The 27,646-nt window shown below is 38.2% G+C and overlaps 1 protein-coding gene across 4 annotated transcripts in view; it reads right to left on the bottom strand.

Annotated features, from left to right (window-relative positions):
* The window catches only part of arhgef28a (Rho guanine nucleotide exchange factor (GEF) 28a), a 76,814-nt gene that overhangs the window by 31,488 nt on the left and 17,680 nt on the right, over positions 1 to 27,646 (bottom strand). For all 4 annotated transcript variants that reach the window (XM_065266789.2, XM_065266792.2, XM_065266791.2 and 1 more), the window contains exons 4-13: positions 25,700 to 26,203; positions 17,323 to 17,491; positions 17,006 to 17,180; positions 13,958 to 14,018; positions 12,899 to 12,945; positions 12,614 to 12,680; positions 4,137 to 4,237; positions 3,487 to 3,758; positions 2,589 to 2,775; positions 2,363 to 2,477 (exon numbers count right to left, since the gene is read on the bottom strand). In XM_065266789.2, coding sequence (XP_065122861.1) covers positions 2,363 to 2,477; positions 2,589 to 2,775; positions 3,487 to 3,758; positions 4,137 to 4,237; positions 12,614 to 12,680; positions 12,899 to 12,945; positions 13,958 to 14,018; positions 17,006 to 17,180; positions 17,323 to 17,491; positions 25,700 to 26,203 — 1,698 coding nt within the window. The remainder of the gene's footprint in view (positions 1 to 2,362; positions 2,478 to 2,588; positions 2,776 to 3,486; positions 3,759 to 4,136; positions 4,238 to 12,613; positions 12,681 to 12,898; positions 12,946 to 13,957; positions 14,019 to 17,005; positions 17,181 to 17,322; positions 17,492 to 25,699; positions 26,204 to 27,646) is intronic.

The following is a 27,646-nucleotide window of genomic DNA, read 5'->3' as shown; positions in this document are numbered from 1 at the left end:
AGCAGAAAAGGGGAGCGTGTGCTGCTTTGACATGGGAGACTTTGGATTAAATAACAATTGTGGAAACCAAACAATTGCCAATAAGTCTATTAAATAAACAAATCGCAGCACACTTCGGCTGTGTCTCATACCCATACACACCCACAAAATCTGTCTTTAGGTATAGGAAAGCTAATTTTTGAGACACAACCATCCACTCTTCATGTATCTGTTAGTATTGTGTGTCTTTTACCTACAGCTTTGTTAGTGACTACAAAACATGCTTTTAGTAACCTGTGACGAACAAAGACGAGCTAATTTTGTTGCTTTTTCTGCTGTTTGCTGGAAGAAACTCAATGAGTGCAGATCATCCGATGGTCAAATATATTCCTTGTAGACATACTGTAAGCAATGTTTTGCAGTTTCACCTTAAATAAAGTATAAAACAATAGATCCAAGAACACTAAAGGTACATTGGCTAAAGCTGAAGGAATATTAGCTTAATCCACTTCCGAATGTATCATAACAAGAATATGTACAAACATAAACATATTCAATGACAAAAGTACTTAAGTGTGTTGCAAATCAATTCTTCTTGTCATTCCTTAAAGGAAAACAACACAGTTTTTCAATATTTTACTCTGTTCTTACCTCAACTATCTTTTCTCAATGCGTGCACTTTTAAAGGGACACTCCACTTTTTTTGAAAATATGCTCATTTTCCAGCTCCCCTAGAGTTAAACATTAGATTTTTACCTTTTTGGAATCCATTCAGCTGATCTCTGGGTCTGGCGCTACCACTTTTAGCATAGCACACGATGTTACTACAGAAGAGTCAAGTTTTAAAGGAATAGTCCATTTTCTTATATATAGTCCAAAAATCCAGATAATTTACTCACCACCATGTCAACCAAAATGTTGATGTCTTTCTTTGTTCAGTCGAGAAGATATTATGTTTTTTTAGGAAAACATTGCAGGATTTTTCTCATTTTAATGGACTTTAATAAAGCCCAACATTTAATACTTAACTCAACACTTCACAGTTTTTTTCAGCGGAGTTTCAAAAGACTATAAACGATCCCAAACGAGGCATAAGGATCTTATCTAGCGAAACGATTGTCATTTTTGACAAGAAAAAAAAAAATACACTTTTAAAGCACAACTTCTCGTCTAGGTCCGGTCCTGCGTGACCTAACGTAAATGCGTAGTGACGTAGGGAGGTCACGTGTTACATATATGAAACGCACATTTGCGGACCATTGTAAACAATAAACTGACACAAAGACATTAATTAGTATCATTCCACATACAACAACGTAGGAACGGTCCTCTTTCTCAACACTTGTAAACACTGGGGCGTAGTTTCGCGTTCGTCCTCTGTGACCTCTTGACGTCATGACGTATTGCGTGGGGTCACGCTTGGCGCATAACGACCTGACCTAGACGAGAAGTTGTGGTTTAAAAGTGCATATTTTTTATTTTTCTTGTCAAAAATGACAATCGTTTCGCTAGATAAGACCCTTATGCCTCGTTTGGGATCATTTAAAGTCCTTTGAAACTCCGCTGAAAAAAACTGTTAAGTGTTGAGTTAAGTAATAAATGTTGGGCTCTATTAAAGTCCATTAAAATGAGAAAAATCTTGCAATGTTTTCCTCAAAAAACATAATTTCTTTTCGACTGAACAAAGAAAGACATCAACATTTTGGATGACATGGTAGTGAGGAAATTATCTGGATTTTTCTTTTAAGAAAATGGACTATTCCTTTAAATAGGAGAAATATCCAAACTCTTTGGTTAATTTTAGCGCAATGCTAATGGTCTAATCAGATTCAATGGATTGTGCTAAGATATGCTAAAAGTGGAAGCGCCAGACCCGGAGATCGGCTGAATGGATTCCAAAATCCGTAATGTTTAACTCTAGGAGAGCTGGAAAATCAGTATATTTTTTTAAAAAGTGGAGTGTCCATTTAATCTTTGTACAGCACATTGTGAAAGTGTTAGCATTTAGCCTAGCCCCATCCATTCCTATGGCTCCAAACAAAAGTTTTATTTTGTGCCACCATACTTGTGTAACTAAATGAATTAATTTGTCTAAGTTGAGGTAAGAACATAGTAAAATACTGGAAAGCGGTGGTGCTTACCTTTAAGTATCTAAAACACACTTAAAGAGGAAATATTAAAGATGTGATGAACTCTCTGCCTTAGCCATCTATACAGTAACAAGAGAAAGACAGTCCTTCTGGAAACATAATAGGCTATGTGACACAGACATCTTGGTGTAACTTTCTGCATGTAATGTTCCATGATCCCTTGCATTCATACACTGACATTTGATACTTAACCTATGCAGTTAAGAAAGAGGTTAAAGGTTAGAGTTTCTGACCCTGGTTGAGGTCTGTGGGTGAAGGTTGAGCATCTCTACTGAATCGTGGAGGCAGCAGGCTGATTTTGGGCGAGGTGTAGGAATATGAACGAAGACGGATGCCATGCTCAACATCCTGAGAGGAGAGATAATGAACAAATTCATCTAATAATGTTTAAAATGTATGGTAGTTTTCATAGTTTGAAATAACGTCTACACAACTGCAGGTTTAGAGTGGGTGTGGTACCTTTGCAGGGGCGGAGTTCGAGGTGGAGTGAGAACGTGTGCAGGTAAGATCATGGGTGGGGTTGAACTTAACACGCTCGTCTCCGCTATTTTTGAACTCGGAGGCTGGCTGGGGAAGGGGCTTCTTTATTAAAATGTCATCGTCGTCATCCTCTTCACTGTCCACCTCCAAGGCCACCAAACTCGGGCTTAGAAAGAGGATTTGACTTCTAAAAAATCTCAACAACCACTACGCATAAGACGACCATCACTTAAACATTGTACTGTAAATAATCTATTATTTTGTGGTACACATGCTTCACCAGTCATTCATGTAGCTCATGGCAAAACCTTTTTGCAAAGTTGCATTTTGTGCAAAAGTTTCCAGTCTGTTTACGCAATGAAAATGAGAAGCAGAGAATTTTTAATTGTACTGCTTTATGGGGCATCTGCATGCAGTAAATATGTCCCTTGAGTTTGTTTTTGTTTTTTGAATGTCTAACAGATGTTTAATAACATCCAATGTCATGTGTCTTGCAACCAAACATCAAGACTTAAAACTTGTGGAGGTGGGAAAGATCATCACCAAATGTCATTGAAACATTCGTAGAATGTTTTGAGGGGATTTTGGAGACCGTTGTTACTAACTAAGGGGTGAAGACAGATTATTGTATTTATTTGGGGGTAAAATACAAATAAAGGTACTTTATAATGCCATAGAAGAACCATTTTTGACTCAATTGTTCCATAAATAGGGGTGCAGTCATGGCCTAATGGCTTAAGAGTCAGGCCAGCACTAAAGTGCCTTTGATCAAGACATATTTACCCAAATGGTCTTTTTTATAACATTTTACCCTTGATTGGCTGACAGATACACTAGTACATTACCATTACAGGCACATCAACATTAGCAGTCTTACCTCAGGTCACATGACTCTGTAGGTGAGCTTAAAGTGTTACTGGTCAGGTCAGCAGATCGGGTGGTTCGCATGAGTCTATCCAGCATCAGTCCTGGTGGAGAGGTGGGGGAGAGAGCGCGATTGGCAGGATGCCTTCCCCTCCGCCCTTCATCATCTTTAATAGGTGAAGGAGTATCTATTTCCACTGGTGCCATTTGCAACACCCCACTATCTGTCCCAGAGCTGTCCTCTGTAACACCAGGAACAGTGTACTTTAAATCGAGTTCCTCATCCTAGAAAATAACACAAACATATATTTTCATGTAACAACAGTGAATATCTGCTGTGTTTTCTTGGTTGCTGGGTCCGAATTTATAAATTTAAATGTAAAGCTTGACTGATTTCGAATTCTGTTAGCTGAATCATAGTAGGACATCTTCAATAATGTCAAACATAAGAGCTTTGTTTTTTTGTTAGGGCTGGAAGTTCAGGATGCATTAGCCCTGACCAAACAGAGACGCTCCCTAAGACTTTCACAGAGCTCAATCAAACAATAAAGACACTAAATGAAAAAAGGTGAAAGGGAGGTGGTGGGATTAGATAAAAAAATATAATAGCTGATCTAAAATACAGAGCGAGCTGATCTGCAGGAGCAGAGATAAGTGTCAAACCTTGGTGGAGTTTTTGAGCATCGCTGTGAGTCTGGCTGTAGCTGCTTCTGAGGGCCGACGTTGAATCGGTGTGCAGGAGCCGGGAGAGGAACTCAACTTCTCTGTCAAAACAAAATGCTCTGTCAATCAGTGTGTTCTTGTGTCATTAAGCACTTAAAGCTGCAGTCCGTATTCTCTATACAGTATCGCCATCTCTGATTGAAATATAAAATTGCAATTATTTGCAGAGTAATGTTCTGTGCTTCACCCCGCTACTTATCAGATGAATTTGATGTCTGTGATCACCACATCAGAGCGAGTCTGTCATTATACATACACATGGCAGAAGTACATATCCTATTACATCCGCATCCAAAAACAACCAATCTAAATCCCTATTTTGTTATCTATTTTTACACTTTCACCCGATGTGCCGCCAAGGGTGTGGGAAATACTGAAGTGAAGTAATATTTTTGCCGCGTTGGTTCTGACAAAATGATAACGCAACTCAACAGATGCCTTCACGGTTCAGATGAAGGTGTCTCTGTTCCAGTATTTAATCCCTTCAGATGTTAAAAAGCCTAGCTTTCACTGTTTAACAGATGGTTCCCTAGATGTAAGAATGTAAACTGACATATTTACATGCCGTTCCCCAGATGATTGTTTTTTAAAACTTTACAGAATAAACTGCAGCATTTAGATGACAAGTTTAAACTCTAAGCAACTCCCATCCGGAGCACATGCGAGAAAGAGGACGGTTCCTCTTTCATGTTTACAGATGTGACATCATCATCACGCAAAGACGAATGACGTCTTTCAAACTTTTTCCTAGAAACTGACCCGACATTACAAATCATTATTATAAGCTTATCACTGTGAATTGGGGCAATGTAAAGAAACAGTTTCAAACACAGTTTTTCTCACATGTTCAATAACTTAATATTTTATTTTTCAACTGATAAAAGTTATGGATTTCAGCTTTAAATTAGTTAAATGTAGACTTTAACCAGTTTAATCTTTGTGCCTCATTACTTAACAAGAAAAAACTCTGAAAGTTAGCATGATGTTAAGAACAGCTGTCATGCTATACTGTATGTGGCTGCCTGCTTTGTTCTGTGTTCACTGGAAAGACTGACTGCCTGTGTGTCTTTGGGCAATCTGTGAACGCCAAGAAGGAAAGCAGTTAAAAAGAAACCAGCAGTACAGCATGGTCTCTTTGTGGCCATTAAATGTAGTTTTTAAGCATTTTTGCTTAAGTTAAAAGAACAATTTACCCAAAAATGAACATTCTGTCATAATGGACACATCAACTATTAATCTACTTTAAATACATACACAATACTCGAAAAGCCCACAGCAAACTATAGTACATGACTTTTTATTTCTCAGTCCCCCACCCAAAAAAAAAAAATCACAGACCTTACACATCTCCTTTGGCATTTCAAGATCTTAACAATGTCAGACCCTATGCTTAAACTTAAAATGTTAATGTAAAACATTCTTCTTACAATGAAACTTAAAGAACTAAATCGTCTACCATACTACGAAACAGCAATGAAAAGTTTCATACACGCTTACTTAATCATAGAAGTTGTGATGCCAATGCAGCCAAACTGGTAAACAAACACTCAGACTTTGTCAAACACACCCTGAGTAAAAAGGTACAAAAGTTTTCCCTTTTTGTCACTGGGACAGTACCTTTTAAAAAAGTCCTGATATATACCATGTAGGTACCAGTATGTACCAACATGTACCTTAGAGGTACCAATATGTACCTTTTTTGGTACAAAAAGGTACTGCCCCAGTGACAACTCTTATACCTTCATGTACCTTTTTTCTTAGTGTGTACATTCTCAATTACTTTTATGCGCAGAAATACAACATAGTTTACAGATACCGGTCTATTCATACAACAAAATCTTCCTGACATTATACAATCAAGCATACAAAGATTACATTTCAAAGGAAAGGTCTGTATATGTTGGCACATAATCAGTTGCAGGAGTCCAGGCAAATGACGAATGTATATATTTGATTGAAATTGATATTCTGATAACTCTGAGGGGCATACAAAATGCTTAGATAAGGATGTGTGTAAAAGTCTTCCAACAACAACGGAAAAGCTCAACTCACTTTCATTCCTCTCACCACCAAGCTTAACTCCCTCAGATCGCTGAATAAATCACATTTGCATGAAACACAAACACTGCTCAGGTACTGAAATCTCATTACCTCATAAACAGATCTGCTACTGATGCTAACACCACAAACAAAGGGTAGATGATGCTGTTTGTCTAAAAATATAACATCCTTTCGATTTATTGTAGTTTTTCTAGTTTCTACGAGCAGAGACCTGTGATAGGCAGCGATCATTACCATGGTAACGGTATCACATAACACAATTTACATTACATTTATTCATTTACAGTAGTAGACAAGTTTATCCAAAGCGAAAAGAAAACATCATTTTTGGTTGCGATGCACAAATTAAGGTGAGAAATGTTTCGTTTACTATGGAATGATCACTGCCACAGATATGGTTATGTTTTATTACCATATACAAATATTGTACAGTATTCCCAGCTGGAAACTCACTGGAAAGTCTGACTTGTTGCTAAATGAAGTTTGCCATGATGTCAATTACGATTTTATATCCATTTACAACTGTGACACTGGCCAGCATCTGTACCAAAACCAATCTGATCACTGAGACAAGACATATAACCTAAATAATTTGAGATGCTAAAATAAGGTTATAAATGTGTGTCTTTGTTACATCATTTAATCAGACAATGATAAACGCTGCTTCTCTCTCACACATACTCACTCATTACCTGCTTTTTGTATCCGTCTCCTGATTCTCATTTTTGGGAAGGACGGCCATGAGTAGTTAAACGGGGAGTCTGAGTCAGAGTCCATGTTTTTATTTCCCTCAAGTGTACCGTTGTGAGAAACGCATAACGTAAATGAAACCGTGGAGTTAAACAAATGCAGGAGTTGGAAGGCACTTTCCAAAAAAATCCAGATTCCAGAGATAAGCGTTCAAACGATGAGCCTGAGATGAGCACCGATGAGTCCGAGTGTGTTGGTGTGTGTGTGTGTGTGTAAAAAAGGTGGATTTGGTCTCAGTGCTCTGTACTCCCACTTTTTTGTGGCAGGCAGAGTCAGGACTGACTTCAGACTTGGGAGACCACGACAGAGGGGTTTTCAAACTAAGATGTCTGTAAGAATTCGGAAGGTCAGCCAAGGTTTAGGAATCATTAACCATACGCGCTAATAAAACCCTATGAGGTCCCGGGATGCAGAAAGACACACCTCCTCTCAGCTCCTTATAAACAATAATAAAGCAAGTCTGAAGAGTCTGCTGTGAAACAATAAAACATAATCATCTTCAACACATACACACTAAATTATTAAAATGCATCCCATTTCAAAAAGTTCACTAACTCCCCGAAGGCAGGAATGAGTCATGCATTGTCTCACTCTGAAAAAACCCGTTAAAAGCGTGCCAGAAAGACATGCAACATGCATTCATTCACATTTTAAAAACAACTTCAAGAAGAATTGCCAACAACATAATACAGAACATGCTCTCATATGTATTCACAGTAATTCAATTGTGTATGTTTGTCAAAGGTTTCTTTTTTCTCAATTATTTCCTCCGGAAAAGAAAAAATGAATACATATTTGCAGAACTTTTATTTGCATGACGAAAATCCATAAACCAGAAAAAAGCAACAAAAAAACATGAAATGCCTGTATTCATAACAAACATTACACCCACAACTGAGCTAATGCTTACATCAGTCAATTATATTACCTGTGTACGTGTAGAAGGCTACGGACCTACACATAAGCAGCCCGACACAGACTCAACTACAGACGGCTTCATCGGTTGTCACTGTTACCCACCTGGCCCGAAGTTAACTTCTGGTCTTTGTTTGTTTATCGATGTGGGTATCGATTAAACTGACCTCTGGAACAAATACCTTGTCGAAAAATATAAAAAATTTGTTTCCTGAAGACGAGGACAGACTGCGAGCATGGGTCACCTCTATGTGAAGAAAGGTTTGGCAGCCAGGCAAGAACTTAAGTAGATGTAGCTACATTAACATTGTATACATTCATTTTACACAGTAATGTTAGCTTGGTTGCAGTAACTGATACGCTATGATTTATACTAAGATAAGATAATTTACTTGTTATCAGAAATAATTTACTCTAGAATAGAGCTGTGTATCGGCAAGAATCTCGCGATACGATACGTATCATGGTACAGGGGTTGTGATGCAATATGTTACGATACACTGCGTAACTGTAGAGCGAGAAGGTATATTGGAATATTTCCAATTTTAAGAATATAATAAAGAATACAATTTAGGAAAGCTGTCATTGAGGACACACAACTATATGCAAACCTTAGCAAAACATTTTTGGTGCGCCCTTATGCTATAGTACTTCCTGTCACTGTTTAAGTTCCGGAAAAAAAAAAGAATGCTATCTACTGGTTGGGATGTAAACTCCAAATGAAACAACTGCTAGGAATCTTTTATATAAAAAAATCTGTACCGTTCTTTTTATCAATATAGTATTGCCAACACACGGTATTACGATTTTCACGTGTAGCGGTATTGTGGTCTGCGAGAAGTTAAGTTTGGGCCATAGAAGTTGTTTTCACTGAAACCGTCTATACAGAGACAACACAACAAACTCAACTATGCACAGACTTAACCCTACATGGATTAAACAATATAGAGACTCAACCCCACACAGACTCAACCATACCCAGACTACACAACAATCTTAACCCTATATGGACTTAACCCCACACAGACTCAACCATACACAGCTTAACCCTTAACAACTACAAATTCACTTAAAACACTGGAACCTTAATAACTCCAGTTCAACTACCTATCTCAGAAAAACCATGTCAGCACCAGTCAGAGCGAAACCTGGAAAAAGCAGGATTACAGCCAGGTGTGTGTGTGTGCGCATGAGTTGAGATGGATTACTCTCTGCATGTGGTGGACTTCCAGTCTCTGCTGGAGAACCACACAGTGTGTTGTTGTGTGCGTGTGTGTGTGTGTGTCCTTTAGCATGGGCTCCAATAATCCAAACAGCAGACTCGCTCAGTCAACCAAATGTTTCAAAAGGCATTTCATTTGAGAAAGCACAGGACAGTATTTCTGTAAATGAATGTTTGTTATCGTGTCTAACTCTTTTCAGAATCCTCGATGTGATGATATACAGTAGGATCTTCTTAAAGACGAGTAAAAAAAATCTATTTGTTACATGAGCTTCAGATTTCAGTCCTTTCTCCTCATCCTCCTGTTCATGTTCTTATTCCTTTACTGCTAGGGCAGCAACATTGTCCAGTCAGAGACCTCAAAAAACATTTGCTTCCAGACGGCTCTTTTCTGTGTAGTGTGACTGTTTTAGTCTTTTACAGAATTTGGGCTCCAGCCTCAAATCTCTCCTCCCTCTGCTGAGTTTTTAGTGGCTAACGTCTGTGTGTTTAAGTTTAAATGAGAAATGGGGCAGTGATAGTTTGGAAAAGGAGAAATGGGTTGCAGCAAAGTATGAATGAATGGATTAATAAATGAGTTAGTGAATAAATGATATAATTTATTATAACTACTAAAAGTTTTTTTAAATATCATAATGTGTATCAGAGTAAGTTGTGAGCAGTCATATATAGTCAATATTTTATACAAAGTGCCTTATTAGGCACAAGAGTAAAAGCTTACAGCTCATACTGTACTGCTGTGCTAGCTGAAATTTTATTTGTACATGATTTTTTCTAAACATTCGCATGTGGAGTAACTAACAAATAAGTCATTTTGTATGTTTTGACCGCATACCTTCAATAAATGGTCTGATTGGACTGGGCAGGGAGTTTTTCCATTTTCGTTAACATTAGATTGCATTAGATTGTGAAAGGGTTTCTTTAAAATCCCACTGACTGAATTATATTCAAAGTAAGCATCATTCTCCAAAAAACAGAAATTTGTCCATGAAAGAAAGAACTCAGCTCAGATACTTTACATGAACCAGGTAACTTAAAAAAAAAATCAGTGATGGCATTAAAATGTGAAACACGTTCTGTGAGATGAGCTAAATGTTAAAGCATCATGTTAAATGTCAGCCTTTGTGCAAGTTCAAAAACCTATGCTTGTTAACATTCCTGCCACTTTACAGTTGAAACATTGTGTGTGCACGCGTACATGCGCGTGCGTGTGTGTGTGTGTGTGTGTGTGTGTGTGTGTGTGTGTGTGTGTGTGTATTCAAGTGCCAATCTCATTTAAAAGACAAAAAGACCCCACTGTCTGTTGCCCTTGCTGAACTATAAATCTTTCCAAATGAAAAACTAAAGGCTTTTTTATCTGCATCAAAAAAGGACAGCGTATCTATAAAAAGTTTCTAAAAATGTCAAGACATCACTCGAGGAGCATCGACATACAGCTAATTCAAATATTTCTGAACAGAGGTTATGCATAATATCCTTTAAATGGAAAACTGTTCTGCTGTTGTGGATGTACAGTAATGTACCCTAATGCAGTGGTTCTCAAACTTTTTGAGCGTGCGGCCCCCCTGGTGCATTCCTTCGCGGCCCCCAAATGTTTTTTTATAACAAATTTGTTCTAAAACGTAACATTTTAATAAGACAAAACATATTAAAGTATACAAAGTAGTGCTGTTGGTTAGCAGTTTTATTTTTTTAGGTTTAATTACACAGAATTCATGATAAATTAATGTATTTTATGAAATGTCATAAAACTGGGGCCCCCCTGGCACCATCTCGCGGCCCCCCTGGGGGCCCCAGCCCCCAGTTTGAGAACCACTGGCCTAATGTACTGTTTGTTTAGAGAGTATTATTAAAAACACAAAAATTAAAATAAAAAATACATTTACTTTAATAATAACTAATGTTTGCATCAAATATTACATCATTAAAGATGTAATATTTGCTTCTAAAATAAAAAGCATAAAAAAGCGCATTTATATATGGTACATTTTTATACGGCACATAAAACCATTCTGCCCAGCCCGATACAAAATTTACTGAAACTAAGACGCAAAAATGACCACCTAACACCAAATCCTTAGATTTCTGACAACTAGGGTGACCACCCTCTAAAAAACTAAATGTGGGACGAGTAGTACGTTTGTGGGGGACGTTTGTGTATGTTACGTTGAAACATAACTTAAAACTATGATATAATGTAAAATAATATAAAAACATTCTGCCTTTTAGCTCATAACAATACTTACACTACTTCCAGAACACACCAGAAAATACAGGTTACAGATTTTTTTAAAGGTTGATACAGTTGTTGTCTGAGAAGTCGTACCATTTTTCAAGGTGCAGACTTATGGCAATCACAGGAACAGAGAAAGACACCAGCCTAACAGTATTTATGATGCCCGTCAAAGCCTCCTAATAGCAGCTTTCCCTGTTTTCCTCTCAATCCTTGGATAACACCTTAGACTGTATAAAATATGGACGTAGTGTCCATGACGTCACCCATAGGTTTGTAAAGAGCTTTTTTGAAGCCAATAGTTGGCAGAGCCTTCTGTTGCCATCTTGGCAGCGGGTCACCACGCATCACTCGCGGATAACTGAAAATTGGTAAAGAGGTGTGCGAAGCTGAAGTGACTGGTTGCTGAAATGCCTACCTAGCTCGACAGTAGTGACAGCAGTGACCATGCCCTTATTTATGCAGAACTTTAAGGCTTAATATCATTTAAACAGATGAGTTACAAATAAATTAGCTATATAGGCCAAAACACATTCTGTACCAGACTGTAAACATATTTATTTCTGCTGTTAAGCTGGGCATTTTACATGGGGTCTATGGGAATTGATCAGAAGGTTGCCCCAGTCTGAGGGATTAGGACATCGGCGACATGCACACATACCATTTTAAAAAATATAGCAATACCAAAATACAAACAATGTAGAATAGCTTGAATACAGCGTGCATCTCCCTCAGACTGTAAATGAAGCTTGGGCGCACCAGATAACACGTCAGCAGCGTCGTAAGTCAGCAGCATCACTGCAGTGTCATGCACACGGATTCGCAACAGACCCAAAAGAAAAGACAATGCTGAATAAAGTCCATGCTTTAACAAACAAAGGTTCAAAATGCTGTGCGGTACAACCGAAAGTGGGATGGGTGGTCACAGACCTTGGCACATGAGCACTATTAGGTGTTCTGCAGCATGGTCAGTCCAGTCAGGGTGAGCTAATATGTAGGAAGTGGAATAAATACTATTCCTATATAACAGAAGACAAACACTATCAGACCTGACAGCAACCCTGCAGCTCGTGAATAAGCACATCAGATTGTTGTTTCATGCAGAACGTGTTTATACAGAGTTGATAAAGGCACAAAAGCAAAAAATATGATGATAAATGTTCACCAACAAACTAAAGTATGACCACAAGCAATCCTAGTGATAACAGACAAACACAAACGGATGCATATCTGTACCTGAGTGAGATGTGTTTAGGTCTTCTTCCTCTTCATCGAGACAAAGAACGAGCTGTTCTTCAAAGACCTGAAAAACAAGACGGCAAAAACAACACTGTTTTCGAAACACTAAAACAGAACAAAACAAGAACACAGGAATGAACATCTGTCCATTAGAAAGCTGAAAAACCCCCAAGCACAGGAGAGCGCACATGGCAGGTCTAAACCAGACTAAGTGATACATTATTCAGGTTCTGATTCCAAGAATCAATTTAGACACACACGCAAAACTATGACCACACTCACACTATCTTCGAACGTATGGTCCTCAACTTCCAACTGGATGTTCAGATCTAAAAGCAGAAAAAACACATGTAAACCCGCTTTCATTTGAACACAAAGTTGGTACACAAAATCACAATTTGATACATTTTTTGAGACCCACAAGCACAAACACGCCTTTCAGTTCGAAAACCAGTGGAACCAATCACCACGGTAACAAGTGACGGGAAGTTACTGCACATTAAGGGCATGAGGTCACACAGGCTAATCTTGCAGTGACTCCAGCTGTCAACACATCAAACAGTCAACTTCTCTTTCTCTCTTTATAGAACATCACTCCATTTATTCTTATCGGTCCAACTGTGGGGTGCTTATTTCTTTCAGTCCTTTCTTAACCCTCCCAAATATACAGTGTCTGTGTCTCTCTGAGCCCACCCAGAAGGAATGCGTCTCCTCATACTGGACATGTTTGGGAAACCAGCCGGAGGTTCTTCACAAAGCCCGCTCTGTGTATGTGTGTGTGCATTAGTGTATGTGTACTCCGCATCCCACAGTCCACCACAATGTCCTCCTGAGTGTGCCAAATTCACCCAATGTGCTCTAACAACACTGCCAGACCTAACTCACAGTGACAGACAGAGACAGAGAGTATGGTGTGTGGAGAGCTGGGTTCAAGAAGGGGGAATGGAACAATTGAAACGGATAGAAAAAAACATAAGGAAAAAGTGGAGGAGAACTGAGGTTAAGAGGGAGCCAGGAGAACATTTATCATCATCGACATGATGAAATGTGATAAGACTTTGTATATGCAAAACGTAGAGGCTAATAAAGATAGAAGTAAAACAAAGTGGAAAGTACTAAAATAAACTTTATGACCATAATGTTTATTTGTTTTTTTTCCAAGTTTCGCTTCCAACCACAAGGCTTATATCTAGTGTACAAAAACCCACAGTCTTCATTTGAAAGCCTACTGCAGTTGATCTTTTTTTTTAGTTCGCTATGCTAACAAGATATACATCTCAGGGTGTAAATTAACATAAATGCATTCAATGACCTTAGGCCTAATAAAGAGGACAGGCTCACCTTTGTCACATAAATCAGATGTGAGTGTGCTCCCGACAGAAGACTCTCTCAAACAGCCCACCTGTTACACATGTGTCAGATCCAGAATCAGATGTGTGTTTGGACATTAGTGGGACATATAAACATCAAGGTAAAAAAGTGAAACATGACTTCAGATCTGCCTTTGTTCAGCTGTATTAATGCATTATAGATGCATTATTATGATTTGATATAAAAATTACAATCATAACATGTTTAGTCTTATCTAAAGAACTACAAAATCAAATAAAACTCATTATTTGTCATAATTTGATAAATCTGTACATAACACTATATAACAACATAGTTTAGAGAAATATCAGATTTGATCTTTTTATGCATGTAAACAGCTGTTAAAACTGAAATACCAGTCTGCCGCTCAAAGCGATAAAAACACTGCAATAAAGGTTTCCAAGTTATGAGTCACTTATAGGCTCATAAAACACTTTTTCGCACATCATTTTCCTGTAACAAGCTATTAGGAGCTTATTTATAACTGGATGTAATTTCACCTGAAACACTTAGGGGATTAGGTTAGTTTTTATCTGTAGTAAATATGTTGAAACGCATTGTCCAATAACATCATAATGTGCAGACAACTTTAAGTAAGCCATTTGTCTGGTGATTTTACTTTGTGTGCTCCGACATCACTTTGTTCCTTTGAGTGCATTTGAGTGCCAATTTGATCCAACTACTGTGTTTTCAAGTAAGATTTTTTCCAGCTGTGTTCGGTGCCAGGCTAACTAAATGAAGTTTAAACTGGCAGACCTAACTAAAACAGTCGCATCAACTCATAACATTTATACAGTGCCTTTAACATGTAAACTTTAGAGACAGAGATAGAATCTCAACCTTCACCATCAGTGGATCTATGCATCTATCTGGATGATACAGCATCAGTGGACAGCCGTGTATACAATGAGCATTACTAGCTTTGCCATTTTAGACAGTGGCATTTTTAATGACCACAGAGAGTCAGTGGACTGATTTATTATCTGATGTATAGTGCTTTTACAGTATACTTTATACTGTACATACTGAGCACCCCCTGCTGGCCAAAAACATGGAGGTCTCCAATCCAGGTGCTTAGGCTTTACGGGAAAGTACACCCCCACTCTAAAAACAAATGGTGCTATATAGCACCAAAAGTGGTTCTTTGCTCGTAATCATAGAAGAACCACTTTTAGTGCCATATAGCACCGGTGAAGCACCTGTGAAGCACCCGTGTAGAACCATAAAGTGCTATGTAGAACCATATGTGGTGCTATATGGCCCCTATATGGTTCTACACAGGTGCTTTACAGGTGCTTCACCGGTGCTATATGGCACTAAAAACGGTTCTTCTATGATTACGAGCAAAGAACCTCTTTTGGTGCTATATAGCACCGTAAATGAAAATTCTGTCATGATTTACTCACCTCCATGTTGTTACAAACCTTTTGTTTGTTTGTTTTTTGGGTCTGCTGAACGGAAAAGAAGATATTTGTAATGAAGCCGGTAACAGAAGCACCTCTGACTTTCATAGTAGGAACAAATACTACTATGAAATTAAATGATGGTGCTCAAAAATGGTTTTATTACAAACATTGCTCAAAATATCTACCTTTGAGTTCAAAAGAACAAAGTTTGTAACAACATGAGGGTGAGTAACTGATGACAGAGGTTCCCAAACTCAAGGGTGGACATTTTATAAAATACATTAAAGGGCACCTATTTGGTTGCTAATAACAACATTATTTTGTGTATTTGGTATAATACAATGTGTTTGCGTGGTTTATGGATCAAAAAACACATTATTTTCCACATTCCAGATTTCACTTTCTTCCTGAAACCTTTTGATTTTATACAAAACTCATCAATTTAAAAGTGCTATTTTTCTGATTGGCCAGCTAATCTGTATGTTGTGATTGGCCTGAATACCTATGTCAGCCGGAAATGTGACGCTCCTTACCATGTTTGAAAGATTCAGTCACCATGCAATGCTAACAGGAGTTAACTTACAGGCTGAGTCCAAAGCAGGAGGAATTATGATAATGTCGGTCTTGCCTACATCACCAATCCCAATAAGTAAACAGTTGCCTACAATCAATCTATTTGTTGAAGTCCAAAAAAGAGATTTACTTGGAGACAATAACTTGCGTCATTCGTTTACTTTGGGGTTTGTACCTTTTGCATATCGTTAACATGTACTAATACACACTTAAGCCCGATTTATAGTCGTGCGTAGGTTCTACGCCGTAGCTGTGATTGGTCCACCACAACCCCTCCCATCAGGTAAAAAAACTGCCTCATAGGTATTTCCGTTTGTGACGGTGAAAACAAAGATGAGCCAAGTTGAGGAGTGATTTAACTCAAACTGCATCAAAAGTCGCTGTTTATTTACTTCCATCATTGCTGGTCTTCTCAAATTATACACAACAAGTTGCTGTTTCATCTTTGGTTGTGGGTTAACTTGCTAAGCTTCTGCTTCTTTGACGTTTGCGCTGCTACTGTGGTTGCACGCGTGGTTACTGCCTACCAGCGGTCTGCGCGTGTGTTTGCACGTCGACGCGGACGACGACGCAAAAGTATAAATGAAAACCGACATGGAACCTACGCCGTAGGACCTACGCACGACTATAACGAGCCCTTTACACACCAAAGGAAATGTTAAAAAAACGTGAATCGGACCGTAGGTGCCCTTTAATTAATCCTAAAATCAGTGTAATCAAACCTCAGAAAAATATAGCGACCAACCAACAGCACTAGTTTGTATAATTTAATATGTTTTGTTTAATTTAAATGCTATGTTTGAAATAGTTCTTTTCTTTGGGGGGGGATGCGAAGCGATGCACCCAACACAAGGAGGGGTGTATGCCTAAAGGTTTGAAAACCACTGGCTAAAGCAATAAACCATGAAAAAGCTATGGGGTGACAGCTGCTATAAACATCAAAGGTTTTTTATATTTACAGTCTTTGTCTTAGCTCAAAGATTAAACAAAGTCTTTCAATAGAGAACAAAACTAACACTGTTTATAAATGCAAACTCACCCTTGCAAGTGTATTCGGCTCTCTGCTCTTCTCTCTGTACAGCTGGATGCTGCTTTGTGCATCTATTTGTGTGCTGTGTTTGACAGACAGGCTAATAGAGTCAGTGACAGGGCAGAAGCGGAGCTGGTGAGAGCCTTCAGTCCAGACCTGACACATCCACACTGTCTTCGAGGGCCTGATCACAATATGACTTAGTCACAATCAGCTGTTACTATACACTAGATCAATACCATCACTGAGGTGACACATGCGTGATTAATCATTTATTTCCGGATCTGATTATAGTGTATTGTGTAAGACTGGATGGAATGACTCACTTTGTTGAAGAGCTGAAGAGCGCCGGATCTCCGTGTTGCGTGAGAGGACTCTGTCCTCCCTTATCGAGTGTGGGAACCCTCTTATGACCTTCCGACTCCTGGAGGAGGAAGTGACTGAGGTGGGGAAACCCTAAACGTTTGGCCGTATGATGAGTCTGAGCCTGGAGATCTGAAAATAAAAGAGAGATGGACTAAAGATGACTGGAGCTGAGAACAACATTACAGGACTTAATAAACTATAAGAACTCACAAAAGAACAAGATTCTAAATCCAGAGTTTTAAAATAAGATTTTTGCACACAATACAGTCACTCAATACAGTCAACGACACCACTGTATATGTAGAGTAAAGTTGCTGGTAAAGTTGATCGATCAAATTTGGTATTCTGCATTTTCTGGATCAGATTTGTCTCTTATTGATAAGGCATTAAGACAATATTAACTACTGTCAGCATTGCATTGTGAGCTAATCTTCAAAACATGTCGAGAAGCGTCACGTTTCTGGCTGATGTCAGAAGTAATCAGGCCAATCACAACGTACAGATTAGCTGGCCAATCGAGGATACAGCACTTTTCAGAACGATGAGCTTTGTACAAAATCAGTGCATTTAAAAAGAGAGGGATTTAAGGAACAACAATAATGTATGCAAAATAATGTGTATTTTTAACCATAAACCACACAAACACATTGTATTATACCAAATACACAAAATAACATTGTTTTTAGCAATGAAATAGGTGCTCTTTAATGGGATGGGGGTAAATAAGGGGCTTTTTACACATGGTCACTTCATGCATTTTCTCTGATCGGATAGGTATCCGATTGTAAAAAGACCAGGTGTAAATGTTTTCAAGACGGATTTAAATCTGATCGCTCAAACCACTTCAGGAAGTGGTCTGGGACGCATTTCAGGCAAAACTGGACAATTGTTAATACATCTGGTTGATGAAACCACATATGTCAGCGCATAATTCCTCCCAAACGTAACCACGCCACCCGGAAGTTAGCCGGCAAAGAGGTAAACAAACAAAGAAGCTTCCTAGAACCAATAAAAGAGTCCAATGACATACTTGAATGATATTAAATAAAAACTAAAACTTTGGGAGAGAGTTATGTGAATGCTTTTCCCCGTATGGCAAAGCACTTAGTTTTTTTCTGCATTTCTTGTTAAAGGTCATGTGTGTTTTTTCTCTCCCAACTTATTATGCATAGAAATTATAAAGCCATTCCTAGGTAGATTCTCCTGTAAAGTTTAAACACAATGACGCTGTCAAAACATTGCTGTTTGTTTGAGTGGCTTGACAGGCCTGACAACCAATTGGCTTAACCATGAACTTGGGGCGAGACAACATGTCACTAGAAAGGGGAGGGGAGTGTTCTTGAAACCTGTTAGAAAACCATTTCAGTTTTTCTAATTCTGTCTGTTCATGCCAGTGGCACAGAAATTTCACCCAGCATTAAAGGGGAATTCCGCCTTGAAATGATCCTAGGGTTAATAACAAACGTGTACCGAGTTCGACCGTTCACTGGAGTTTGTTTTCATGTTAGTCTAACGTGACCAGTGTTATTGCTAAACGCAAATTAGCATGTTATGGTAGCCTTCGGGGCATCAGTGCATTAAAAACGAAATCGCTATGTCTATACTACTAATAATGCTCAAAATAACACCACACTTACACTGTAGCACAATGAGGGTCTCTATATGTAAACCGAAGCATTGAGAACTTTGCAAGTGTACAGGCAGTTTATTAAAAAGGAACACTTACCGTTCACGTCTGGATCAAATATCCATGCGGGCGCCATCTTGGGAAAACTGAACTCTCGCGTGAAAGCACAACACCTGTTCCACAACAACGGGCAACAACGTTTCACGCGAGAGTTTAGTTTTCCCAAGATGGCGCCCGCATGGATATGTGATCCAGACGTGAACGGTAAGTGTTTATTTTTAATAAACTGCCTGTACACTTGCAAAGTTCTCAATGCTTCGGTTTACATATAGAGACCCTCATTGTGCTACAGTGTAAGTGTGGTGTTATTTTGAGCATTATTAGTAGTATAGACATAGCGATTTCGTTTTTAATGCACTTATGCCCCGAAGGCTACCATAACATGCTAATTTGCGTTTAGCAATAACACTGGTCACGTTAGACTAACATGAAAACAAACTCCAGTGAACGGTCGAACTCGGTACACGTTTGTTATTAACCCTAGGATCATTTCAAGGCGGAATTCCCCTTTAACTGTTTAGAGGCACTTCTATAAGTGTGTGTCACATTCACATTTATGCATTTTGCAGACGCTTTTAGCCAAAAAGAGTTTACAGTGCATTACTAGGTATACATTCTTATCATCAATGTTCCCATGACCTAATGTACTGCTAACACAACACTCTACCACTAAGCTATATAGGAGCACTTGACTAGTAAAGGAAAAAGAATAGTGAGAGAAAAAAGGAAAAATTTGGTCAAAACCTGCCCATCAAGTCATCACAACGTCCTAACTCACAAACAAACCCAAACACACTCAAATTCCAGCAAACTAGCTCTTCTATCTTCATATGAATGAACTTCAGGATGTTCAGGATAAAAAAAGAGTCTATAAGATAAAGGATCTCACAGGTATGGGATTAGTGAACTAAGCACAGGGTGTTGACAGAAAAACTGAAGAAGGGACACGTGGAAACCAGACTGGTGTGTTCGTATAACACAACACACACGCACAGTAACTGACTAAACAGATGTCTGTGACTCTTTGCTCATGTTGACTGAGGTAGCTGACCGTGCGCGGCACTGTTTTGATTTTAAAGAGGAGTGTCCGTGAGGTGAGGCATTTCCAACTGCTTTTTGTTTACAGCATGCACTCATATATTTTGCACGAACTTGCAGAAAGTTTATTTACTAGAGAGATAAAAGGCAGCTGTTGCTGCTTATCTCAGCAAGCTGCCAACATTGATAATTTGACCGTTTAAAATAACTAGATAAACAGATACATCTCCAACATGAGAATGTCTTTGTTTTTAAACATCCAAAGCAGTGTTAACACTTTGCATCACATCGTTTCAGAGAAAAATTGCTGCTGCTTTCCCTGATAGTACCAAGAATGTTGTTAAAGAGTGCTGCCATAAATTGAAAGTGACACTTTATTCCACAGACAAAGCAACAAAATGAACGCTAATTTAGTTGTGCAATTTAGCGCGAACAATCGCTTGTGTTATGTAAGAGGCCCCTGTGTGTGCTAAAGACATTCTTTAAATCTTTCCCTCTTTTCACTGTTCAAGAAATTAGTTAATGTCCCATGATGGAATAGACACATTTTCCATTCCAACACTCATAGTGTGCCAGCTACACAGCCATATTTCACTGGGGAAAAAACTAGACAAACATAAAAGTATTATTAAACAACATATATATTTATACAGTGGCAGGAAAAAGTATGTGAACCTTTTGGAATTTCACAGTTTTCTAAATAAATTTGTCATAAAATGTGATCTGATCTTCAGAGTCAAGGATATTGACAAACATAATGTGTCTAAAAAATTATTACACAAAAAATTCTGCTCTTCCATGTCTTTATTGAACACACTCATTCAACATTCACAACAATGGCAGTGGAAAAAGTAAGTGAACGCTTAGAATTAATAACAGGTTAATTCCCCCTTGGCAGCAATAACCTCAACCAGGCGCTTCCTGTAGCTGTGGATCAGACCTGCACATCGTTGAGGAGGAATTTTAGCCCATTCTTCCTGGCAGAAATGCTTCAGGACTGTGACTTGGCATCTCTAAAAGGCGGATTTTGTTTTTAAAACTGATCCCTGAGGTACGCTGTATTTAACGGGGGAGTGATATGACTCTTCCTCATTTACATAAAGTGATATCGATTGGTTAGATACAATCTAAACCAGGCTAACGCCTGACCACTGATGCCAACATAGTTTTCTAGTCTATTGAGTAAGGGGCTGTTTACACTTGGTATTAAGATGTGTTTTTATCAATCGGATCACAAGTGGACGAGAGGGACACATCACATGGGCGAGTCTCTCTGCTGTCATTCAAACCCGAGCGCGAGTAATTATGCGCAAACTAATATTAACTAATATTTTGTACGTGTGTATGTAAGAGCTTTCTCTGAATTTCTCGCGCAACTTTCACACGCTTTCAAAACGAAACTACGGAGATCTGCCACTTTAGTTGTATCAATGAAAGGCTAAAAATAGCGCTGTTCACCGTATGTTCACGCCAGAAGTCAAAAAAAGACGTAAAACTTGTGTTTAAAACCTCAGATTAGATAAATGGGCGGAGAGAAGGCGGTCGCCTGTGGCTGTTCGAACACATTCAACCACATTTGCGTTCCGCAAATCAAAAGCAATCCGATCGAAAGTGGTTTAGACTACCTCTGGATGTGGTTGAAAGTGGTCGAAAGTGGACGAACTCAAAACGTTTTGAACACCGGTTAAACCTGGTATTAACGTCGTCCACTTGTGATCCGATCAACGAAAACGCATGTTAATGCCAAGTGTAAACAGCCTCTTAGATTCTGTGATCTATTTTGTCAAAGGCTGCACTAAGGTCTAGTAATATAAGGATTGAGATTTCACCACGATTGGATGTTAATAGGAGGTCATTTGTAACTCTAAGCAGCGCTGTCTCTGTGCTATGGTGGGGCCTGAATCCTGATTGGAACTTTTCATATGTATTATTATTCGCTATGAATGTGCGTAGCTGGCTTGCCACTACTTTTTCTAAGATTTTAGAAAGAAAAGGTAGATTTGAGATTGGCCAAAATTTATTAAGATCTCCCTGGTCAAGGTTTGTTTTTTTAATGAGCGGTCTAATAACTGCTAGTTTGAAAGCTGTTGAAACGTATCCTAAATCTAGAGATGAGTTAAAGATATTTAGTACTGTGTCTGACATTACATGAAATACCTCTTTTAGTAATTTTGTGGGAACGGGGTCTAATATACAGGACGATGATTTGGATGACGTTACTAATTTAGAGAGCTCTTTGTAGTAGGTTTAAATGACTCAAGATGTTCGTATGGTAATCTAGTGTTAGATGTACTATTGGGTAGAGTGGTGGCTGCTTGCGTAGTTTTCCCTAATAAACATAATTTAGTTGGTAAAGAAGTTCATGAAGTGGTTACTATTGTGTTGGAGTTTACTAATGGTTTCTGTTTGTTCATTGTTTCAAGTCAGTTTCGCAACTGTGCTAAAGAGAAAACGAGGGTTGTTATGATTTTCTTTAATAAGCGTACTGAGATAGGTAGATCTTGTGGTTTTTATAGTCTGTCTGTAGTGTTGAACACTCTCTTTCCATGCTGAGCGCCATAACATCATAAAAATGACACAATAATGATGCCAAAGTCTCAATTTTAAAAAAGTAACATTTATTGAACTTAAAAAAAATTATATTTAACAAATAGTAAAAACAGGTGAGGGTGCTATGGAACCATGAACTGCACCTCTCCACAATGCAAGGAAATATCAGTAAAGGATATTGAATTCTAGCACTTTACTACTACAAATATATATAGGGGTGGTTTCTTGGACAGGAATTATCTTAAACTAGGACTAGAGCTTAGCTTAATTAGGAAATATAACTAGTTTTTACAAACATGCCTTACTAAAAACATTACTTGTGTCCATTTTGGGGCAAAACACAGGGCACTGATGTATTTTAAGATATTAGTTTGGACGTTTCTTACATTTATTTTAGTCTAGGACTAGTCTAATCCCTGTCCGGGAAAACGCCCCATAGAGATGAGAAATAAACCTGCTTTGTCCAACTATGATCAGCTGTTAGGCAGAGCTTTTGATGTTGTCATGGAAAGGTTGGTTGTTTTTAGTCACATGACCTGCAATCGCTTGCGGCTTCCAGCACTCTGTCTGTAAATAATCCCGGAAAAAAATTGACAAACACGGCAGCCACGTATTGGCTGATGCGGATACACATAAAACTCGCAAATATCGGCCCGATGATACATCGGTCTATCTCTAGTCCACACCTCCAAACATATTATCTTAACGAGACTCCAGGTGTGCTAAAACCTGACCTCAATTAGCATTTTTGAGGTCATTGGCTGTGTCCCAATTTAAAGGCTGCGACCTTCTAAGGACGTATTTTAAGACCAATTGCGTCACGGCAGCGCGACTTGAGGCTAGTAAGGCTGTCCCAATTCAAAGGATGCTTAGAATGAAGCCTCAAAATGTGTCCTCATTTCTCCGCGCTGTTAAGGATAGAACGAATGGATCCTTAACAGCCGAGGATATCCCAAGAGTCATTGCGCGTCTGCAATGGCTGCATATAATGGGTGGATGTTCTAAAAGAAACAATTAAAACCTTTATTAAATAAAAGTGTATTTATCAGAAAACATTTTTTCTTGTCACTGTTTTAGTATTATAAGTTATGTTTTGTGTTAATAATATTCTTTTTATGTTGCGTATATTTCTAAGGTTGATTAATTTGGTATACTGTTGAATAGTTTAATCTAAATCAATGTGTAATATTTTCTAAAATAAATGTATATTTTTTCTGATGTCGTTTTTATTTTATTAAGTCAGAAACGTCTCCGCTGTGTCCTGCTGACAGGTGGGCGCGTGCAGCAGGTGACGCTAATTATGGGTCATCCGAAGGTTAGACCATCTCATTTCAGTTCTCTTCGCGAACTTCTGAGGCTTCCACCTTGAAAGACCGAGTGCTCACCTTTTAAGGTCTCATGCTTATAAGGTTGCAGCCCTTGAATTGGGACACAGCTATTAACTCAAGGGTTCACTTACTTTTTCTGATGCCATTTTGAATGATGAATGAGTGACATTGCGTGACGCAAAGCGCATGTGACTTTTTCACACTACAGCACTAGCCTCGAGTACCTTATTGCTTTTAGAAAATGGTTACTACCACACTACACAAAAATTTAAGCCAAAAAAATTCCTTCCATCCGCTGATAAAAATAGTCCCTGACTGACTGCGACAAACAACTAAATATTTCAAATTTTTACACGTTTACGTTGCTAGTGGAGTTGCGCAGTGATGCACAGAATCAATGGGTGCAACTGTCATAGCTGTGTTTTATCGTATACAAAACACAGATTTTGACCAATCAGAATTTAAGAGTAAAACAAACCATTTGTAAGTAAATATATAACAATCTTCGGTTTATATTAAGAATCCATTATTTCATAATCAAAGAGGAGTACTTATATAAACATAAAAAGTTTTTTTGTTTTCATTATACAGTACCTGCACATGTAAGGATCAATCGAAATTATATTATATACTCTGTTTTTTCCTAATTCAGATAAATAACCCCACTGTAATTTAATCTGGATGGACATATGGTAAATCAAATTGTGCTTCTAAATGATGTTCCACCTACTGTACTAGAAACACAAACAAGTACTTGTTTTTTAAACACAAAAAGTTTATATGATTTGTTGCTATACACTGAAAAAAATTAAAGACTGGTAGGAATCGGGCTCTTAAATGTAGACAGGAGTCATATTATTGTTCACAATTTAGTGTATGTCATTATTATTGACTAGTTGTCACATGAGAAGCATGCTGTTGCATCCAACACTCATCTTCATTGACTGCACTGATGCAACATCTGTGTTTCCTCAAATTGGAACCCCCCAATGGAATCTTGCATATCATCAAGTTAAAATAGTAATATGGATGAAATCCTGAAGCAATACTTCCGTCCTGTCTGTAACTGTGTGGGTAATATCATCATACAAACCTTCTTAAAGGAAAGAAGGCGTAATGAATTGATAATACATGGCAGTGGATCTTATTAAGAGATACTTATTATAAGAGACATGGTTTTACACATGTCCCAGGAATTTAGAGCAACTCAATATGATGAGTTTTGATTCTAAGTGAATACAAAACACTATTAGTCGGAGTTATTCAGATGTAACTAAAGGGTTATAGAGTGTAGTCCTGTGATCCACTAATGAGCCATAACATAGTACAGAGATCCACATGTTTAAATGCCTGTCCAGAACGAAAACTAGTTGCATACCATTTCTTTGGTAATCCAATTGAAATGCAATTTCTTTAACCCTTACGTACAGTATCTTACCCAACACTTGTCAAATTGTAAACGCAAATATGGTGAAAAAAAGATCACAGGAGCCTTTAAATGTGGTAAGAAAAATGAACCAAAATTATGTTTCCAAAATATGAATCACATGACCACTATAACAGTCTGGCATATGGTGTATTGAAGGAGTAAATGTTTTTCTCAGAATTAATTTCTTTTTTAAGGGTTTGCCAAATCTATTTGTGCACAACAGTCAGAATCCTAAGTAAACAGGGACAAAATCTGGGTTAGCAGTACTGGAAAGAAAGGAACAAAAGAAAAGGTAATTGACTGACCTTGATTCACCCGTCTAGTTTGGCCGTCCCATTTCAGAAAGTGCAAGTTAGCCAAGGCCTGTGTGATTTTTTCATCAATAGCATTGTGTTTTCCTGCTGTGCAGTTGTACTTTGGATCCACCTCAGACGATTTTGATCCTTCTCTCGGGCTGTAATTTTCCTGATCACAAAGACTGAGCTCCTGTTTTGTCTTTTCTGGTGTTTCAGACTGAATTAATTCCTTCAGATCACAAATCTCATCTGTTCCCTGCAGGTCAGTTCTGTCTAAATGATTCTGTTTAGATGAGATCTCTTTCTCCATGCAGAATTTCTGTAAGATGTCCTCAAGGCTGTTGGAGGTCAAGGGATTAAAGTTCATTAGCTCCTCCGCCACCTTTTGAGCCTCATCCTGTTTGTACTCCAGAAAAAGCTCTTCTGAATGGGAGATCGGGCTGATGGGTAAATTGCTACTGTCTCTCATGCAGCTGTAGAACTTCACAGACACTTTCTCTGGAACATCATGACCTTGACAGAAGAACAAAGAGTTTGGGCAAAGTTTTAGCAGATTAAGTTATGTGAAAAGAATATGTATAAAGAAATGTGCAGAACCAGCTTCTTCGGCTGGGATGCTTTTTAAAGGGATTTTTCACCCAAAAATGAAAATTCTGCAACTTGTTGTTACAAACATGCATACATTTCTTGTTTTGATGAACACAAAAGAAGATATTTTGAGAAATGTTTGTTACCAAAATGACCAGAAGCCCCATAGACTTCCATAATATTATTATTTTCTATGGATGTCAATGGGGCTTCTGATCGGAATATCTTGCTTTGTGTTCATCAGAACAAGACATTTATACAGGTTTGTAACAACAAGAGAGTGAGTAAATGACAGAATTTTCCTTTTTGCGTGAACTATACTTTTAAGTTAAAGGAGTTTCTGTCTACACCCTAAATAAAAATGGTGCTAAACAGCACTAAACATGGTTCATTGGCTCCTATTTAAGTGGTACATAACACCTATGTAGAAACATAAGTGGTGCTATCATGACTATAGCACCACTCATGTTTCTATATAGCACCATATGATTATACATAGGTTGTATGTAGCACTTAAACTTGACTGAAATGTTAAATCAGTTTAATCTGAAGGTGTATGATTAAATGCTTGAAATGACTTTTGTAGACAAAAATATAAGTCCATCTTAGACTCCTCTGTATTCAGGAGAGAGTATTAGCGTAGTTTACGCACTTTTCTTGGTGACGTATGACAAATTCGGAGGGCGAGGGCACAGAGCAGCAGCAGAGTAGCCTCCGTAGGCTGCGGAAGCTCTCATCCTGAATGCGGACGCGACTAAGATGGCGGCGCTAACGGAAGGTATTTATTTTCGTTAATAAAGTTTTAAATATGGATATTTCTACAACAACACCGTGCGGATTACCCTCAGAAGACCTTTGTTTATCATCCTGGAGCCGTTTGGATTTAATTTGTGAAGGATGGACGCACTTTTTTGGACTTGAAGGTCGTGGACCCCGTAACATTACATTTAATCAACTGAAAGATATAAAACATTTTCTAAAATATCCGAAAATGTGTTTGTCTGAAAAACGATGGACATATGCAACTCGGACAGTTTGGGGGTGAGTAAATCATGGGTTTAATATCATTTTTGGCCGAACTATCCCTTTAAGTCTGAATATTGAAGGAAAAAGCACGGATAAAATGTGAACTCCTTCGGTATTCTTTAAAATTTAGGTAAAACTTCAAGAACCTTCTTGATAAAATGACACGCATACGGTTTAGCAATTTCTAGACAAAGGGTGACTGCACTTGAATTATTTTGGATGCTTTTAGTCACCAACATAATTCCCACAATTACATTTGTGTTAAACACAGTTTGGAGTTTACTATTATTCTGTAATATAAATAAGAACGGAGTGAGTGTTCCAAAACTTTTCTCCGGTAGA

Source organism: Paramisgurnus dabryanus, chromosome 5 (genome assembly GCF_030506205.2).
Source record: "Paramisgurnus dabryanus chromosome 5, PD_genome_1.1, whole genome shotgun sequence".
Classification (NCBI taxonomy): Eukaryota; Metazoa; Chordata; class Actinopteri; order Cypriniformes; family Cobitidae; genus Paramisgurnus; species Paramisgurnus dabryanus.
This window is presented reverse-complemented; position numbering and strand designations above follow the sequence as displayed.